This window comes from Oncorhynchus nerka, linkage group LG5, assembly GCF_034236695.1.
Source record: "Oncorhynchus nerka isolate Pitt River linkage group LG5, Oner_Uvic_2.0, whole genome shotgun sequence".
In the NCBI taxonomy this organism is placed as follows: domain Eukaryota; kingdom Metazoa; phylum Chordata; class Actinopteri; order Salmoniformes; family Salmonidae; genus Oncorhynchus; species Oncorhynchus nerka.
In genome coordinates this window covers 46,362,758-46,383,492 of record NC_088400.1, presented here as the reverse complement: position 1 = coordinate 46,383,492, position 20,735 = coordinate 46,362,758, and the positions used below count along the sequence as shown (strand labels likewise).

At 42.6% G+C, this 20,735-nt stretch overlaps 1 protein-coding gene across 1 annotated transcript in view; it reads right to left on the bottom strand.

Moving 5' to 3' along the window:
• LOC115129597 (protein diaphanous homolog 2-like) overlaps window positions 1-20,735 on the bottom strand; it is a 606,019-nt gene that overhangs the window by 385,669 nt on the left and 199,615 nt on the right. Inside the window, 5 exon segments of the mRNA XM_065018694.1 lie at window positions 2,972-3,086; window positions 13,107-13,301; window positions 13,304-13,398; window positions 13,401-13,470; window positions 18,739-18,801. Coding sequence (XP_064874766.1) covers window positions 2,972-3,086; window positions 13,107-13,301; window positions 13,304-13,398; window positions 13,401-13,470; window positions 18,739-18,801 — 538 coding nt within the window.

The following is a 20,735-nucleotide window of genomic DNA, read 5'->3' as shown; positions in this document are numbered from 1 at the left end:
TTTAACTTTGTCTTAAAAAGAAAAAAGAGAATGGTACTCAGGATATCAAACATTAAACAGCATTTTTTAATTCATGAGTGTATCATGTTCTGTTTCAACAATAGAGGGGAAAAGAGCTGAATCAGTGAACATGCTGCGTAATTGATAGGGATCCAGCTAAATCTTTCCAAGCTGCCTGAGGGAACACAGAGCTTACCTATAGAACCCATGTATGAGGAAGAATTTGAATTTGAAAAAGACACTGAAAAGAAATGTAAAGCAGAGTTACGCTTCTTAGGACCTATAGAACGCAAATAAAGGAAACAATAACAACTATAAGAATGTAGATTAAAGAGAAAATGCCAATTCAAATAAAATGGAATACAGTAATAAATATTGCTTAATCTTGTATCAATAAGTAGTGTTATATATTTTTTTACAGGATCTGTATCCCTTGTTTGTCCGAGGTGAAAATGGATAGGAATTACACTTCTGAAAGAACAGACAAGTACAGCACACAAAAGCTACTATTAATTATTGCTGGTGTTAATTAGTAAGCGTGTTTCTCCACCGGAACTCTATGGTTTCCTTGTCTGCGCGTTATGTTCTTGTGATCTCTTCCTCCCTTGCTGATGCCACGTTAAAAATAAAAGCAAATGGTAGAGACCAAAGCAAAAACACTCCCGAACTACACCCTCGCCCCTACCAACACGCTCTGAGGGCCCTCCGTTGTCATGTGTTGCTGACGAAACACAGAGGTTGAATTCCAAAGAGTGGTGATGGGATCAATAAACCCATCAACTTTAGGGACAGACTCCAGACTTGAATGACGCAATTCATGTTCCACTTTTAAATGTGAGCATGAAATTCAAATTAACAAATTGTTTTAAAAGATAGAAACCTCAGTCACAGTTAAACATTTAATTAAATGTGTCAAGTCTGGAAATCAGACAAACAAATGCACGATGCATATAATTAGGCACGCCTATCCATTCTTTTGTATGAAATTGCGCAAACATATTGCAGTGCGTGTCAGGGATAGCACTTGGCTCTGATGCCTGCAACCTTGTTGGCTCAGTCAAAGTGGCTATCTGAGGGTCTAATTAGCCCCTATGCCCTCGATAATTTTCACTCCCTCAGCTTTGGGACACTTGTGCAAATGGCGGTGGTACGGGTAAATGTATCAATGGAGGGGCAAGGGGAAGGGGGTGATTTGGGATCCAGCCTGTGTCTTGTCGTCTCTCCTGCAGAGAGAGCAGTGACATGGCTCTTGGCCTTTACCCTTTGCTTCATTAAGCCCAGCTAAATTTGCTCCCTCGTTCCCGCTATTATTCTCTCCATCTGCATTGTGCCAACCAATCACATCCCAGCTTCAGGGCTACATTGCTGTTTATTTCATAGAGCACCAGAGAGATTTGTTTTGTTATGTAGTCGTCAGGGGAGAGGAGAGGAAAGGAGGAGAGGAGGGGAGAGGAGTAGAGTAGGAGCGGAGAGTAGGAGCGGAGAAGAGAGGAGAGGAAAGATGCCAACAGTCTGGCTTGTGTCCTGACAAGACGGTGAGGAGACACGGACAGTCATCAGGATTGGGGTCAATTTCACAAATCAATTTCTAATTCAATTCTCTCTCCCTGTAAATTCCATTTAATTCAATTCAAATTATAGGTCAGTCTTAGAATTCAGAAATAATTAAATTCCTCTCAATTTCAATGTTAGGTCAATTCCAATAATTAAATTCCCAATTCAATATTTTACCCAACAATTCCACAAATACCCATTTTAATTCAATCCCCTCAGGGTTTCAGGCTGATCATGTCATTGTTCAGATTGCATAGCTATACTAGAAATATAGGAAAGAAGATTGAAATGATTAAAAACAAATCCTACAGTAATATTTTTGACTATGTGCATTCATTCCATTAACTGGGAAATGTACAAATATTGAACATTGAATTTTGAGTCCAAACAGTCTAATTAAATTCCAATTACATTACTTGAAAAACAACATTTGAATTTGACTCAACATAAATTTTCCACTTCAAGAGTAAATTGGAATTGATCTCAACCCTGGAAGTCATCACACCCACCAAATCAGAGAAGAGCTGTGATTCCAGTTCTGTATGACAGAGGTCCTTCAGGTTACCCCTACGCTCCCACTAGGGCAGGAATTACAAGAGTGTGTACACATTACATACACATGTCAAGAGAGCTGTAACACACTGGTATTGTCATGGGAGGACTACACCACCACACACCCTCTCCCTCAAAACACAAACTAGCTTTCCTTCGGCTTGTGTTATTCATCAGCAAGTTAGGTAGTCTGGATGTGTATCTCAGAAACAAACTGAGAAGATAAACTCCCAGAGCTTCCTTCACTGGGTCTCCCTTTGGAGGAGCATCTACTGGACTGGAAAAGGCTGTGCCAAGTCAAGCGTGACTGTCCTCAGTTCAGTCATACACATGCATATAAATACACATACACAGAGAAATGCAATAACATTTCACTTTTTTTGCAAGAATTGTGCGGGAGTCATTTTCATCACGTGCACACACACACACACACACACACACACACACACACACACACACACACACACACACACACACACACACACACACACACACACACACACACACACACACACACACACACACACACACTGAAAGTCACTCAACAAATACAAAGAATCCCTACTGTATCTCCAGCTTCGAAACCCTGACACACAAACACAGTGCAGCAGCAACAGCAGTGGAACCCTTAATTGGCTCAGAGATTTCAACACACAACCATCCACAGCCGGATTGTTCAAAGACACAAGAAAAGGAGGATGGTTTTAACGATAATCAACATTTCACGGAGACAAATTGTTTCCTAAAGTGTCTGGAGAAGAAAGCCACTTGGTTTCCCAGAGCCGGGTGGCCAAACAAAGTGTGTGTGTGTGTGTGTGTGTATTCATTAGTAAAAGAGGGGAGAGGCCTAATGGGGCCTGCTTACCTTTGGTCCTGGAGGAGAAGCTGAGGGAGAGCTGGGCAAAGAGGTCTTGGTTCTCAAACTTCTCCTCTTTGACTTTGATCCAGAAGCAATTCTCTGCCATTTCCTGAGGTACTACCTGCAACAACACAATGAGGATGAATTTATCACAAGGTGCAATCAGAGGCTGTCATTCCTTCCACAGCCGGTCTGGCTACCACTCCACTTAAATGTCATTTCTTCAAACCCCACTCATTTTTGTGTGTGCGCGCACGTGCGTATGCACATTGGTGATCACCCATCATGTTGCACATTGCACTCCATTGACATGCGTCAAACACAGCACAGAATAAAACATGTCCATGGATTTAAATGATTGGTATAAATACTCCAATGTATCAGTTTCGCTTAATAAGGTTGAGAGGTTTGGCAACTTCGCTGCATGAGAGTTGATGAAGAAGCTATTACATAAATACTGGAAGTCAAATGATAATCCAACATGAATAAAAATGGAAGAATCAAATGCAGAAATCTGGCTAAAGACAGAAACAACATTCAAGGACCGTGTAACACATCACGGTAAAATAGAAGGATATATTGCAAAATGACATAGTAAAATTGTAGTGTACTGGGAAAGATGGGCTAGTTTGGACATCTGAGGGTAGGAATTAAGATTAGAGTGTACTGTATATGTTAGTGAAAATAGCTGTAAGTAGCAATCAACAGCCCTAGATTAACACTGAGGTATGTGTTAAACTATGTGTTAAACTAAAGGAACGATCTACCATACCAAGGGCTATTGCAACAGAGGCTACGGCCGAGGACATGAACACTTATAAGACGTCCAGCTATGATTCTCCACAGAACCATCAACAGGCAAAAGGACAATATACGGACAAAGTGGAATCCTATTACACCGGCACCGACGTTCGGCGCATGTGGCAGGGGCTACAGTCTATTAAGGATTACAAAGGTAGACCTAGCCGTGATCTATCCAATGACGTGTCTGTACCATGCACGAGGGCCCCCGCCATCCCAGAGGACAGGGTGATCTCGCTCGCCGAGGCCGACGTGAGTAAGGTTTTTAATCTGGTCAACACATACTGATGGTATTCCAGGGTGCGTTCTCAGAGCCTGCACAGACCAGCTGGCAGGCATCTTCACAGTCATTTTTCAACCTCTCCTTGTCCCAGTCTTTAATCCCCACATGTCTCAAGCTGACCATCATCATTTCTGTTCCCAAGAACTCTAAGGCTACCTGCAACAATGACTACCACCCTGTAGCACTAATATTTGTAATCATGAAATGCTTTGAAAGCATGGAACATCACCTCACTCAAATGTGCATACCGCCCCAACAGATCTACACACTATGCAATCTCAATTGCACTCAACACTGCCCTCTACCATGAAAATTATGTTTGTTGACTACAGCTAGACTACAGTTGTGTCATCAAAGTTCGTCACCGATCGTGGTACCCTGACACTGAACACCTCCCTCTGCAACTGGATCCTGGACTTTCTGATGGGCCGACCCCAGGTGGTGAGAGTAGGCAACACCTCCACCATGCGGACTCTCAACACAGGAGCTTCGCGGGGGTGTGTGCTTAGCCCCCTCATGTACTCGTTGTTGACCCACAAATGTGTGGCCACGCACGTCTCCAAATTCTATTTTGCTGACGACACTGTGGGAGTAGGCCTGAACCAACAGGGAGGAGGTCAGAGAACTGGCTGTGTGGTGCCCCGAACAACAACCTCTCCCTTAGCATCAGCAAGACCAAGGAGCTGATTGTGGACTACAGGAAACATGAGGGTGGGAGTGCACACCCCCACCAAATTGACAGAGCCACAGTGGAGAAGAGCTTCAAGTTCCTCGGTGTCCACATCACTGAAGACTTTACATGGTCCTCTCACACCAGAACAGTCATGAAAAAGGCACGGCAACACCTCTTCTCCCGCAGGAGGCTAAAAAAATGTGGCTTGGCCCCCAGCTGCAACATTGAGAGCATCCTGACTGGTTGTATCACCATCTGGTATGGCAACTGGCCCCACACATCATTGGTGGCGAGTTCCCAGCCATTCAGGACGTACATGCCAGGTGGTGTCTGAGAAAGGCCTGAAAAATTGCCAGATTCTATCCCCCCGAGAAATGGACAGTTCTCCACGCTCCCATCCGGCAGGCAGTACCGGTGCATCAAGGCTCAGACAAACAGAACCCTAAACAGCGTATTCCCCTGGACTGCTATAAGACTGCTATATGGCTAACATCTACTGCTCTCCCTCTCCCACAGACTATCCACACTGACTCTATGCCCATCCACGTCCATACCCACTCAGACACAACCTACGTTGCAGTTAAAATGATTTTTGATTAGATGTATTATTCCATTAAGCTGCTGTCCATTGATTATTGATTGCCGTTACCATTAGTATTTATCCTGCTAAAGATCATTATAATATAATATATAATGTTTACATGTATATATTACCATTGCGATATTACCAAGTATTTATATATTCCTAATACCAGTAACTGTTTAGCCCTATTTATATGTACAGTATATCCTACTACCAGTCACATATGCTACTGATTTCAAACTACTTCCTACTGTCAATGTCTCACAGTAGTTATAAAAGGTTAAGCACGAGAGGAGAGAAGAAATTGTAACATTGTTTAGGCCTATTAAAGAATTGAAGTTATATGTTATCGCCAACCCGTAGGCATACTCACTGCCAATGAATGAATTGTGTTGGATAAACTAATGCAAAAATGATAATAGTTAATAATACAACTACCAATAATAATAATCCTACAATATTGTGCTGAGATATTGTGAAAATGTATAATGTATTAGCCATTGATATGAAAACTATTGAGCAGTATTGATAGTGATATTGAGGAAATTTAAAGTTTAATTGATCAAATAACTGTTTAGATACATTTTGGATTTCATTGTTACAGCCCGGGCTCATAAACCTTTCAGGCCCTCATTCTCGAGACAGCTTAAGCTGGAGTGACGTACACCCAGAGCTCTGCAAAACTCAGCTGTGTGAGTTACAGTACTTAATGACAAGCTATAGGCTCTCTGCCTAGTTTGAAGGTAATTTGCCTTAGAAGCCAGCGTCGGTATATTGGAAATTTAGTGTGTATTTTTGTTAGTTTGAAAGTTCATATGCCAGTGTTTATCAACATACAGTGCATTCGGAAAGTATTGAGACCCCTTGACTTTTTCCACATTTTGTTATGTTACAGCCTTATTCTCAAATCCCCATAATTACAAAGCAAAAACCGTTTTTATTATTTTATTTTGCAAATGCATAAAAATAAAAAAATACCTTTATTACATAATTACTCAGACCCTTTGCTATGAGAATCGAAATTGAGCTCAGGTGCATCCTGTTTCCATCTATCATCCTTGAGATGTTTCTACAACTTCATTGGAGTCCACCTGTGGTAAATTCAATTGATTGGACATGATTTGTAAAGGCACACACTTTTCTATATAAGGTCCCACAGTTGACAATGCATGTCAGAGCAAAAACCAAGCCATGAGGTCGAATGAATTGTACGTAGACCTCCAAGACAGCATTGTGTCGAGGCACAGATCTGGGGAAGGGTAAAAAATGTCTGCAGCATTGAAGGTCCCCAAGAATACAGTGGCCTCTTGTCATTTTTAAATGGTTTGAGTTTGGAACCACCAAAGAATCTTTCTAGAGCTGGCGTGGTGGTGGCAGCATCATGTTGTGGGAATGTTTTTCAGCGGCAGGGACTGGTAGACTAGTCAGGTTTGAGGGAAAGAGGAACGGAGCAAAGTACAGAGAGACCCTTGATGAAAACCTGCTCCAGAGCACTCAGGACATCAGACTGGGTCGAAGGTTCACCTTCTTGGCACACAGCCAAGACAATGCAGGAGTGGCTTCACAACAAGTCTCTGAATGTCTTTGAGTGGCCCAGCCAGAGCCCGGACTTGAGGACACAACCGAACATCTCTGGAGAGACATGAAAATAGCTGTGCAGCAACACTCCACATCCAACGTGGCAGAGCTTGAGAGGATCTGCAGAGAAGAATGGGAGAAACCCCCAAAATACAGGTGTGCCAAGCTTTTAGTGTCATACCCAAAAAGACTCAACGCTTTAATCGCTGACGAAGGTGCTTCAACAAAGTACTAAGTAAAGGGTCTGAAAATGTATGTAAATGTCATATTTCAGTTTTAGTTTTTCTTTGCAAAAATGTAAAAATCGTTTTCTTTGTCATTATGGGGTTTTGTGTGTAGATTGATAAGGAAACAAATTAATTTAATCCATTTTAGAATAAGTCTAACGTAAGAAAATGTTAAAGAAGTTAATGGGTCTGAATACTCTCCGAATGCACTGAAGTGTACATATTTTGGATCTAGCTTTATTAATCTACCCTGCAATCTAAATAGCACTATTTTGTCTTTGTGTGGGGCACAAAACAATAAACAAACCAAAATCAAAGATTTGCAAGGGTTCACATATTTTGGTGTTAGTTTGTGGTTTACATATATTTTCCTTTCACATCAACATAAGTACTAGCTCTCAAAGTCCATTAAAACACTAGACAGAAAGCCTTACCATCAAGAGGGCCATCTCTTGATTACATAAATGTGACGGTGCTAAATAATTAGGTGCGCCTAGAAGACCCCAGCCAAAATTGAGACTCTTGTTGAATTCTCCCGAGGGAAATTGAGACGCCTTTCAAATCGGCACACACACAGAACAAAATGGCCCCTTTGTATACTGTGGCTCCGACTGTGGCTCGCCGTAACGTACAGTGGCCCCGATGGCGGGCTTCTGTACATACAGAATGACAATAACCACCTCTTGCTGTATTTGCGCTTGATAATTGGCTAGTAATGTGTGTTGCGAAGTCCTTCGGGAAGTCCATTACGGGTTGTGTTGAGTGCTGCAGACTGTGATGACACTCTGAGAGACGCACTGTTATGGCACTCAGTGTGGGCCAGCACAAGTGGTGTCTCATTGCAGCCTGTGTTATTAGACCCTCGACAAGACGGAGTGACGCGAGTTGCAAGGGCGGGGCGGCTCTAGAGAGACAGTCAGGGGACCCCACTTGACGGGAGGTGTTTGTTGTAAAAAAAAGAATGCGCAGGCGATAAAGAAACACAAGCAAACGACAGTGAGTGCAGCTCGGTGCAAAGTGCTGTAATGGTGGCCATGGGTGAGATGATGGAGAGTAGGGCCAATGAGAATAGGAAAGAGTGTGAGGGCTGTTGTGGTGATGGCCTGATAAAATACTGTAGTGCCTGTGGGCCGCTCTCCCCCTCATAGGCCCATTCAGGGCACTATGGAGTGGCCTACTCCAGCCCTGCTGTAACTAATTCACATCAGGTCCTGACACTGTGGATCTGCTCTGCAAAATATAGTGTACAGTATCATGTGCATGCTTACAAGAGAAGTTATATTCGAAGTGAGCCGATGTACAGCTGAACACTGCAAATGTCCATTGTGCTAAAGGAAGCACCGTGGATATCATGGAACAGCAGAGGGCGGAACATTACATGCTGCCGTGATGTAGGATTTGAGGCTGAGTTTCCACAGGCAGCCCAATTCTGATATTTTGGCACAAATTGGTCTTTTGACCAAACAGATAATAATTAGTGCGAAGATCATTATTGGGCTGCCTGTGAAAACGCAGCCTTAGATGAAGACACTGATTAATCCCTGAATTAATGGCCACATGCTGTCATTGAAGTAAAATACCATTAGCATACCATATGGAACAATGCCGTTTGAATATGAATGACTTGCGTATTTAACCTACACTGGTTGATTCATATGACAGGAGAAAATGTTAATTGGACACAACACTCCTACTCTTTGGAAGCTAGAGGTTACTCATGTCATGTAAGAGTGGTGACTTTAAAGTTCGATGGCCATTGGCAAGGCAACCTGCTGTGAATGCAGTTCTAATGGTCTGAGAATCTTTAGGTGTCATGGCTGTCATGCGCCTTTTACTGAGGCTTCCGTCTGGAGTTTCGCAGAGTGTTGCAGAGATGTTTGTCCTTCTGGAAGGTTCTCCCATCTCCACAGAGAAACTCTAGAGCTCTGACCAAGGCCCTTCTCCCCCGATTGCTCAGTTTGGCTGGGCGGCCAGCTGTAGGAAGAGTCTTGGTGGTTCAAAACGTATTCCATTTAAGAATGATGGAGGCCACTGTGTTCTCGGGGACCTTCAATGCTGCAGACATTTTTTGGTACTCTTCCCCAGATATGTGCCTCGACACAATCCTGTCTCGGAGCTCTACAGACAATTCCTTTGACCTCATGGCTTGCACTGTCAACTGTGGGACCTTATATAGACAGGTGGTGTGTCTTTCAAAATCATGTCCAATCAATTTAATTTACCACAGGTGGACTCCAATCAAGATGTAGAAACATCAAGAATGCTCAATGGAAACAGGATGCACCGGAGCTCAATTTCGTGTCTCATAGCATAAGATCTGAATACTTAAGTCAATAAGGTATTTCTGTATTTTGGTTTTAATAAATATGCAAAAACGTCCCAAAAACTTTTTTCACTTTGTCAATTTGTGGTATTGTGTGTAGATTGGTGAGATTTAAAAATAAATCCATTTTAGAATAAGGTTGTAACGTAACAAAATTTGAAAAAAGTCCAGGGGTCTGAATACTTTCTGAAGGCACTGTATATAAACCCTGGATAGCTGATGCAATGTATTGGCCATTGAGAGATTTTGAAGCCACTGGTCATCCATATTTGCACATTGAATGGAATTGTACAGCATTTCAATTAAATGTTTCAAGGACAAAATTACATGTGCTTAAGTATTGTTTTGTTGCCAGGACAGTAACATTAGTAAATTGAAAAGGAAGGAAAATGGAAAATGTTTTAATATATTATTTCATTTTTTATTTGTATGTTTAGATCGCATAATATAATTTAAAATGTATGCATTAAGGTATCTGTAATAGAATAAACGCATCAAAAATTAATGTAGACAATATAAATGCATTTCTATAGCTTGCAAAATATGTTTAATAATGAAAGAGTACCAAGATGGCTGTGTGGTTGCTTCAATACAGCGCCCCCTGTCAGTTACCCAGGGTTAATACACATTATTGGTAGAGTGGCATATAGGAGTTCATGAAGCACCATCCCAAAATGGATTAATTCCAAGATAGACTGGGAGGATGTTCCCATTAAGTGTAGTAAAGTGTTGTTAAGCGGCTCCAGGACAGTAGTTCACTAAAAGTGAGGGTATATGGTGGTGGAGGTTGGGGACTTCTCCACAGCATCCACACTGCTGCTGCAAACTGCCTGACTTTACAGTAAATGTGTTGCTGTTCCCCAGTGGTAAGGTGTTCTAACCATAGGAGATAAAACATTACTGTGTCGCTGCTTGAAAATGTTAAAAACCAAACTTTATTGATGTTGGCTGCTTTTACTATTCGGAGCTGGTGTTTTTTTTCCCCTGCTGTTTTAAGAGACATCTCCTTTGCATGAATTTAAAAAGCAAGAGACGGACACAAACACTCACTCTCCATCCTAAGCTCTCTGTTTCGTTCTACCTCTCTCTCCCCTCCCTACAATCTCTATACAATCTCCTTCAGTTCTTCTGCTCGTTCTCCAACATTTAATTACAGTGAGGTTGTACCTGCCTGCTATTCAACCAGTTGAAAGATAAGGCCTTCACCTACAGTTGAAGTAGGAAGTTTACATACATTTAGGTTGGAGTCATTAAAACTAGTTTTTCAACCACTCCACAAATTTCTTGTTAACAAACTGTAGTTTTGGCAAGTCGGTTAGGACATATACTTTTTCCATGACACAATTAATTTTTCCAACAATTGTTAACGTACAGATTTTTTCAATTATAATTCACTGTATCACAATTCCAGTGGGTCAGACGTTTACATACACTAAGTTGACTGTGCCTTTAAACAGCTCGGAAAATTCCAGAAAATTATGTCATGGCTTTAGAAGCTTCTGATAGGCTAATTGACATAATTTGAGTCAATTGAAGGTGTACCTGTGGATGTATTTCAAGGCCTATCTTCAATTTCAGTGCCTCTTTGCTTGACATCATGGGAAAAAACAAAAGAAATCAGCCAAGATGGCAGAAAGAAAATTGTTGACCTCCACAAGTCTGGTTCATCCTTGGGAGCAATACCCAAACGCCTGAAGGTACCACATTCGTCTGTACAAACAATAGTAAGCAAGTATAAACACCATGGGACCACGGTGGGGGGGGGCTTAAAAATAGAATCCGTAGCTGTGAAACTACAACGTCCGTTTGCAACATTACAACAAAGATGTTACTTCAAACACCATTTTTCCCTTTGGACATCACTGCACATCACGGCACATGTGATAAAACAGCAGAGTGTGTACAATAATTTACCTCGATGCAAGATCCTCCTCTGCCCCATTTCAAATAACAAATGCACCTGGGGCGACCAGTGGCGCTGTTTGAATGATGGCAAACTTTTCGGTCCTTCGCTTCTCCTATTTATTTTTAAAGCCTGTAAATGTGTGTATTCATATAGCTACAGTACACTAGTGGTTATGGGGTGGTTATAGGAAAGGGGGGCATGATGACAATATTCTAGGTCCCTCCTTCTGCTGTTTCTTTTTAAAGCTCAGGCCACAGTAGTGCTTGGCACCTCCATGGCTCCATCTGCTCCGAACAGAGAAGACAGATGACTCTGGTACCACTTAATAGACACAAGAGACACAGATTGCTTTTCCTCAGGTGGCTCTGAATGCCTTTGAGTGCTATCTAGCCATTTCATTTGCATCTCCAAACCCTAGCGCCTGCGGAGGCAAGGTTAATGCAGACGCACATTCAGTCGTTGCCGTGCCGGGACAGAGACGGATGTGCCAAGGTGGTGCACTCATGAATGAACACACACACACACACGCACACAAACACATAGGAATACACAAATAAAGACAAATACACAGACAATGACACACACACAAACACACACACACACACACAGTGATGATAATGAGATGCAAGTGGCTCACTTGTTGTCTCTCTAACTGTATCCACAAAGGAGTTCCCATCCCGGGCAGCTGAATAATGTTATAAATAATATGACCCATCACCAGGCCTGCATGGGTCTAGGCACGGCTGTGGAATTTGCATATGAGGTGTAGAAGTGGTGACATAAACCTGCGTCTTCAACACATTTCGGATGCTGCTGTAATCAATCTTTACCATTTCCATTGCGTGGTTTCCTGTTACATTGCAATCCTTGCTCTCACTCTATTCTGAGGCAAATTGTAAAAAAAAGTTATAAAATAGTTGCAGAAACTGGTTGAGGCTGTTGCTGGATAATTTACAGAATCTTGTTGTTTTTGTTTTTTTATATATGTTTTCTAAAAGTGAAATGACCATCAAATTTGAAAAACTTCATGTCTCTTATAAGATGTGCATCCTTGCTATACAACTATAATGCGATTCAGTGTGATTTCAACAGCAATCTGCAGTCCAAGGGAGAAAAAAAAAACGATTTCCTTTTGTCTGTTAAAAAGCATGGTCACACACCACTACATTAATGCTGGTGCAACTCCAAGATTCCTTAGAGCAATGGATAAATTGATCCCCATTGATCCCCATTGATATTGTATTCAAATTTGTCGGAATGTTACAAAACACATTGTCTTTATTCAATGCTAAGAGTGTGTGTGAATGCAAGGACACTCGAGCAGCAGAAATTGTTTGCGCGAGGATCTCTTCGAATGGGTGCCGAGTGCAGAGCAGCGTGCCCTGTGGCTGAACGCTTGCCTGAATAGACCGAGGGTAGTGTTGAATAGAGTGCACTCTCTCGATTTGTACCTACAGCTACATCTGAAAGGCCTGTTTTCTGTGCACCATGCTTCTATTCAGAACTGTATACAGTGATTTAACAAACACAAATCCAACAAGTTCATGATTTACACATAAGACGGGACTCGATGTCTCTGTGGAAAATCGGGTACATGTCTATTATGGTACAATACTAAAGAGTGGATTTGTTTTATTCATTTCCGGCCTCAATGTACACTTAATGGAAGAGAGTAGATGATGATAGTCAGGATCAATTAGACAGAGCTTATTGTGTGTGTGTGTGTGCGCGTACAAGCGTGCGCATGTTGGGGAGGCGTTACTATACCTTGGACCAGTTCACCCTCTTCATGACGGCCTCAGGCTTGTAGGTCTTCTTGGCCTCCAGTCCATAAGGCAGCTTGATGACAGGCATGGCCATCATAGGAGGCGGAGGGATGCCCGGCGCCCCGGGGATGGGCGGAGGAGGTGGGGGTCCACATCCAGGGGAGGGGGGTGGCCCTCCTCCTGGAGGTGGCGGGGTGGGGGTGGAGGGGGCATGCTGGCCATGCCAGGAGGAGGCGGAGGTGGGGGAGGAGGGGGAGGGCAGCCGCCTGGTGGGGGCGGAGGCGGGGGAGGGGTGGAGGTGCCAACCCCCCCGGCAGAGGTGAAGGTGGGACTCCTGTCCCAGCCGCCGTTGGTCCGGCCGTGATCTGAAAAGACGGGAAAGCAATGTTAGAGACGGGACACAACATTCCCGTCATCCCAGCACTCATAGGCCGGGGACCTGGAGGCCAGAGCTTTTACCACTATTACATGGATTACACTAGTCCGGCTAATGCACCTGGGTGATGGGTGAGGATGGAGGTAGGAGTATTTAGGGGGTAAAGGGATGGGCATTATCGTACTCACTTCAATTACAGATGATTGCCTTGATCCTGTGTGTGTTTGTGCTTCTTTGCACTTGCACACGTGTGTGTGTGTATATTTGTGAAGAGAGTTTATAAAAGCATGACTGAGGACTATCGTCCAAGTGCTATCGTCCCTTGGGCTTGAGCCTCATTGCAATTGTAGCAGTCATTTTCTGCGATGAGCACTATCAGCCAGCCAGAGGCCTGCACCTCACACTGGAGAAAGTGGGTCGCTCAGCTCCCTAAGACTACCAGACACATTAAATACAGTGGGGCAAAAAAGTATTATTCAGCCACCCATTGTGCAAGTTCTCCCACTTAAAAAGATGAGAGGCCTGTAATTTTCATCATAGGTACACTTCAACTATGACAAACACCATAATTTGCAAATAAATGCATAAAGAATCCTACAATGTGATTTTCTGGATTTTTTCCCCTCATTTTGTCTGTCATAGTTGAAGTGTACCTATGATGAAAATTATAGGCCTCTCATCTTTTTAAGTGGGAGAACTTGCACAATTGGTGGCTGACTAAATACTTTTTTGCCCCACTGTATGTAGATACATAAACAAGAACCTAATGAGCTGTAGGTAAATATTGCAGGGTTGTATGCCACCTTTCCCATTACATGTTGAGTACGCTGGTGGCGACATGCACGTGGATGGAGCACAGTGAGTGTGCAATATCTGTACAGTACAGAGTGTGGGAGTGTGAGAGGTTCAGTGTGTGTGTGTGTTGTGTGTTTAAAGCACCCATAGCCCACAGAGGATGCCCTTACATGGGCAGGATACAGACAATAAAGGGCAGATGTGTGAAAAGGCTGAACTTTGGGTGACACATGTTCTACAGGGGACGCTGCCAGTAATTAGTAGTGGGCCGCAAAAAGCCATTATAAACGAGCCCTGAATGCTGATTGGCTGAAAGCAATGGTATACGGTCTGACAAAACATTTATTTTTACTGTCTAATTACGGTTGTAAACAGTTTATAATAGCAATAAGGCACCTCAGGGGTTTGTGGTATATGGCCAATATAACACGGCTAAGGGCTGTATCCAGTGGCCATCGAGGCTGTATCCTCGTGCCTAAGAACAGCCCTTAGCCATGGTACAGTATATTGGACATATACCGCATGCCTTATTTATTAAATATACACCCTTCAGAGGTCACCCACAGTGCATTCGGGAAGAATTCAGACCACTTGACTTTTGTTACATTACAGCCTTATTCTAAAGTGGATAATTACATTTCAATTTTTTTGTCAATCTACACACAATACCCCACAATGACACATTTTTAGAAATGTATGACAAAATATATATATGGAAATATCACATTTACATAAGTATTCAGACTCTTTACTCAGTACTTTGTTGAAGAACCTTTGGCAGTTACAGCCTCAAGTATTCTTGGGTATGACGCTATAAGCTTGACTCTTTAGGGCATTATGACTCTTTATGTCATTAAGGCTTAATGAATGCTACATTTCACCACTCAATAAGTTAAGTGTTACACAAATCAAAAAAGGAAAAAGGAATGCCCATATTTATGGTGACCTCTGTGATTACTGTGTACTTAAGGAAAGATTATACACCCTTTTCTCACTCATTTCTTCACATGAGAGGAGCTCCGTGTCTGTGTTCATGATCTTTTTAATTGAATCAGACGCCGTTATATCTGCATTTTGCTAATAGATTAAGTGTATTTAGAGAAATATAGCCACCTGAAATGGAGTTGTTAATGAAGATGCTAATGCTATGCTAACGGCATCTATTGCAGTGGGGTTCTGCGGCTAGACAATGTATTGTATCGAATCCTCACATACTTGAGCACTCCGTTCCCTATTGACGCGTGTGTGTACACAGTGTATATGCAGCCGACATCTAACCATTGGGGGAGAACCCAGGGGATTGTCTGGCCACGGTTTAACTCCTAGAAAAGAAACGCTGCCCCTGCCATCTTGAAGTCGACAAGATGGGTCTCACAAAGGAAGGCTATTAGGCGGTAGACAGGGGCAAAATTAAACCCATTACTGATAAGACAGAGACCAGCCAGCCCCTTGACAAGTCTGCCCGATCATAGTGCTTTACAGCATAAACATAATCATTGATAAAGGCGGTGGGGAGGGGGGCAATTAGACAGCCTATAGCGTAGATAGGATTTGACCTTTGGGATTTATTAGAAGACAACTGTCTTTCTTTCCAAAAGTTTGCCCCACAGCTTTTCCACAACGTCATTTCCAAAAACCAATTTTGCTTACCCACCCCACTCGGTCGATTATGTGGGTAATGTGGGACCAGTCTCATTTTTAAAGGTATTACAATTACAGAGTGTTTGATTACACAATGCCAGCAGTGGGTAGTTTATTAGGTAGGAAATTAAAAAGGTGTAGAGTGGTGAGGAGCGTTTGAAGCAGGCTGCCCCAACACCCATCGACACCCATATAGGTCTGTCAATCTCTGAGCCCGTCGTGGCCCATTTTCTCTTTCAAGATTAATACGAAAGAATGAAAGCAAATTAGCTGCTAAATGAGAGCACCGTCTTTTCTGCATTCAGGAGCCCTCTGAGCCTCCTAGCTCTGGCTGCTCCCGCTCACTTGTTTTCCCTCTCTCTCTCGTCCCACCGTGCTCTGGGCCCTCCAGCTTCGTCTACGGAATGCTAATCAACCCAGCGTTTGACAGCACCCGAGGGATCCGCCGCCATCATCTCTCCGCTCTCCTCCGCCTTCTCCCACAGGTAAATCACTGGTGTACCATTCCTTTCCTACACCATAAAATCATATAATCAAGCATATTCCAGAACCTTCTACCTAGCAACATAGCTTTGTTTGGGTTTTATTGGTTTCTCTGGTTGAAACAACAACACTGAATAAAAATATAAAAGCAACATGCAACAAATTCAAAGTTACAGTTCATATAAGGAAACCAGTAAATTTAAATAAAATCATTAGGCTCTAATATATGGATTTCACATGACTGGGAATACAGATATGCATATGTTGGTCACAGATACTTAAAAAAAAAGGTAGGGCGTGGATCAGAAAACCAGTCAGTGTCTGGTGTGACCACCATTTGCCTCATGCAGTGCAACACATCTCCTTTGCATAGAGTTGATCAGGCTGTTGATTGTGCCCTGTGGAATGTTATCCCTCCTCTTCAATGGCTGTGTGAAGTTGCTGGATGTGGTCGGGAACTTGAACACACGTCTATCCAGAGCACCCAAAACATGCTCAATGGTTGACGTCTGGTGGGTATGCAGGCCATGGAAGAACTGGGACATTTTTAGCTTCCAGGAATTGTGTACAGATTGTGACATGGGTACATTATCATGCTAAAACATGAGATGATGGTGGCGGATGAATGGCATGACAATGGGCCTCAGGATCTCATCACGGTATCTCTGTGCATTCAAATTGTGATTGATAAATTGCAATTAGGTTCGTTTTCCGTAGCTTATGCATGCCCATACCATAACCCCAATGCCACCATGGGGCACTCTGTCTGCCATCTGCCCGGTAGTGTTGAAACCTGGGATTCATCTGTGAAGAGCACACTTCTCCAGCGTGCCAGTGGCCATCGAAAGTGAGCATTTGCCCACCGAAGTTAGTAACGACGCCAAACTGCAGTCAGGTCAAGACACTGGTCAGGATGACTAGAATGCATATAAGCTTCCCTGAAACGGTTACTGACAGATTGTGCAGAAATTATTCAGTTGTGCAAACCCACAGTTTCATCAGCTGTCAGGGTGGCTAGTCTCCGACGATCCCGCAGGTGAACAAGCCGGATGTGGAGGTCCTGGGCTTGCATGGTTACACGTGGTCTGCGGTTGTGAGCCGGTTGGATGTACTACCAAATTCTCTAAAACAATGTTGGAGGTGACTTATGGTAGAGAAATGAACATTCAATTATCCGGCAACAGCTCTGGTGGCCATTCCTGAAGTCAGCATGCCAATTGTGCACTCCCTCAAAACTTGAGACATCTGTAGCATACTGTTATGTGACAAAACTGCATATTTTAGAGTTGCCTTTTATTGTCCCCAGCACAAGGGGCACTTGTGTAATGATCATGCTGGTTAATCAGATTATTGATATGCCACACTTGTCAGGTTGATGGATTATCTTGGCAAAAGAGAAATGCTCACTAACAGGGACGTAAACAAATTTGTACACAACATTTCCGACAATTAAGCTTTTTGTGAGTATGGAAAATGTATGGGATCTTTTATTTCACCTCATGAAACATGGGACCAACACTTTGCATGTTGCATTTATATTTTGTTCAGCATAAGAGGCTGTTTATAGACCAATGGTGCTGTTTTAAGGCTGGGTCTTGGCAGCTCCAGCCTGGTCACTGATCATGGCTAGATGTGAGTCAGAGAGAGCTGAGGCGGGGTGAGCAATGCCTCCTAATTGCTTCCTGGCGGCTATCCGTCTTGCTAGGCTCATCTGGGGCTCCGACTATTGTAGGAGAGTGGAGTGATATGAAACCTAATCCGTTCATTGAGGGATCCAAAGCTTCTGGAACTCGACGGGGGGGACGAGGTCGGACGGGTGGGTAATTAACTTGGACTATTATGCAATTAAACCTTCCCCCAATTTTGGCACTAATGAGCAAAGCATATATTCAATTATAAAGTGTTTACTGGGGAGAATTACATCACAACAGTCAAATGTCCACATTTGATTATCTTTTATGGAACACCTCAGTTGAGAGGTTTCAAGTGCATCTCCCAGATTCATATAATACAATTTTCTTGTTAAGTATGATGAAAGAAAATTAAACCTCAGTGCAATCTCCAAACTTCCTTCTCCAATTACAGACCAAGAGTGTGGCCCTATTATCAGATTCTGTGTTTTCAAAGGAATATAATGTAGATCACTGCATAATTATCAAACAGCAATCATATGTAAAGTTCAGAGCAAACATCATACTTGACTTGGAGGGTGAGTTGATTGAGTTTCTGGTTGAAGATTAGGTTTCTCAATGTCCAGGCAATACCGGTCAATCATGTTAATAACAGAAAGAAAAAGGGAAGGGAGGGACCCGGATGCAAAGGGATCACCCACCTGCACCTTGCTCACAGCTTCACTGATGAGTTTCTGAGCCTCTTTAAGCTTGTTTGTCTCGCTAGTTAACTGGACAGATGGCAAACACAGACACAAAGGACACACAGACACAGGCACAGACACAGAGAGCAACAGAGAGGGACACAGAGAGGGTGGTTAGCTAGACAGATAAAAGGAACAACAGTACTTTTGTTAACAGAGAACAGAGGCTCACATCAAACACAGAAAAAGGTCAAGCAGAGGGGTTATAGAGAAATTCCCTGGTACAGTTAAAACATGGTTATGATGAAATTAGTACGGTCTGTCTGTCTGTCTGTCTGTCTGTCTGTCTGTCTGTCTGTCTGTCTGTCTGTTGCATCTGTACTACCTGTCAGATGGTATACCAAGTTCACATTTATTTAATATCCTCAAACAAGCAAATAGTTAACAGCATTAAAATGTCACCATCCCATTAAGTTGTACTGGATATTAGATGAAAAAACCTAGTCATCTACAAAGCATAGATGAAACAGCCATTTATATGATAACACAGTGGTTGACAAGTATTTGTATCCTCAAAATCCATTCAATCCCTTTGGAACGCTATGTTGAAATATGTTCTAGCAAATCACATTCACCACTTTTCCATCTCATACAGTCGAAGACGTAAGTTTACGTACAGTTAGGTTGGAGTCATTAAAACTCGTTTTTCAACCACTCCATAAAAGCATTGTTAAGAGACCTATTATTTCACTTAATCACCATTCCAGTGGGTCAGAATAAAAATAAATCAGTCAAGACCTCAGATTCAAACATGTTGGACCTCCACAAATCTGGTTCATCCTTGGGAGCAATATCCAAATGCCTGAAGGTACCACGTTCATCTGTACAAACAATAGTATGCAAGAATAAACACCATGGGACCACGCAGCCGTCATACCGCGTTCTGTCTCCTAGAGATGACAGTACTTTGGTGCTAAAACTGCAAATCAATCCCAGAGAACAACAACAAAGGACCTTGTGAAGATATTGGAGGAAACAGGTACAAATGTACTGTATCTACATCCACAGAAAAATGGGTTCTATATCGATATAACATGAAAGGCCACTCAGCAAGGAAGAAGCCACTGCTCCAAAACCGCCATAAAAAAGCCACTCTACGGTTTGCAACTGCACATGGGGACAAAGATCGTACTTTTTGGAGAAATGTACACTGGTTTGATGAAACAAAAATAGAACTGTTTGGCCATAATGACCATAGTTATGTTTGGAGGAAAAAGGGGGAAGCCTAAGAACACCATCCCAACCGTGAAGCATGGGGGTGGCAGCATCATGTTGTGGGGATGCTTTGCTGCAGGAGGGACTGGTGTACCTCACAAAATAGATGGCCTCATGAGGAATGGAAAATTATGTGTATATATTGAAGCAACATCTCAAGACATCAGTCAGGAAGTTAAGCTTGGTCGCAAACGGGTCTTCCAAATGGACAATGACCCCAAGCATACTTCCAAAGTTGTGAGAAATAGCTTAAGGACAGCAAAGTCAAGCTATTGGAGTGGCCATCAATCACAAAGCCCTGACATCAATCCTATAGAACATTTGTGAAAAAGTGTGTGCGAGCAAGGATGCCTACAAACCTGACTCAGTTACACCAGCTCTGTCAGGAGGAATGGGACAAAATTCACCCAAGCTTGTGGAAGGCTACCCGAAACATTTGACCCAAGTTATTAGTTCATTTAAAGGCTATGCTACCAAATACTAATTGAATCTATGTAAACTTCTGACCCACTGGGAATGTGATGAAATAAATAAAAGCTGAAATAAGTCACTCTCTACAATTATTCTGACATTTCACGTTCTTCAAATAAAGTGGTTATCCTAACTGACCTAAGAAAGGGAATTTTTACTAGGATTAAATGTCAGGAATTGTGGAAAAACTGAGTTTAAATGTATGTGGCTATGGTGTATGTAAACTTCCAACTTCAACTGTGTGTGTGTGTGTATTTTATCCCGAAGACTCTGTG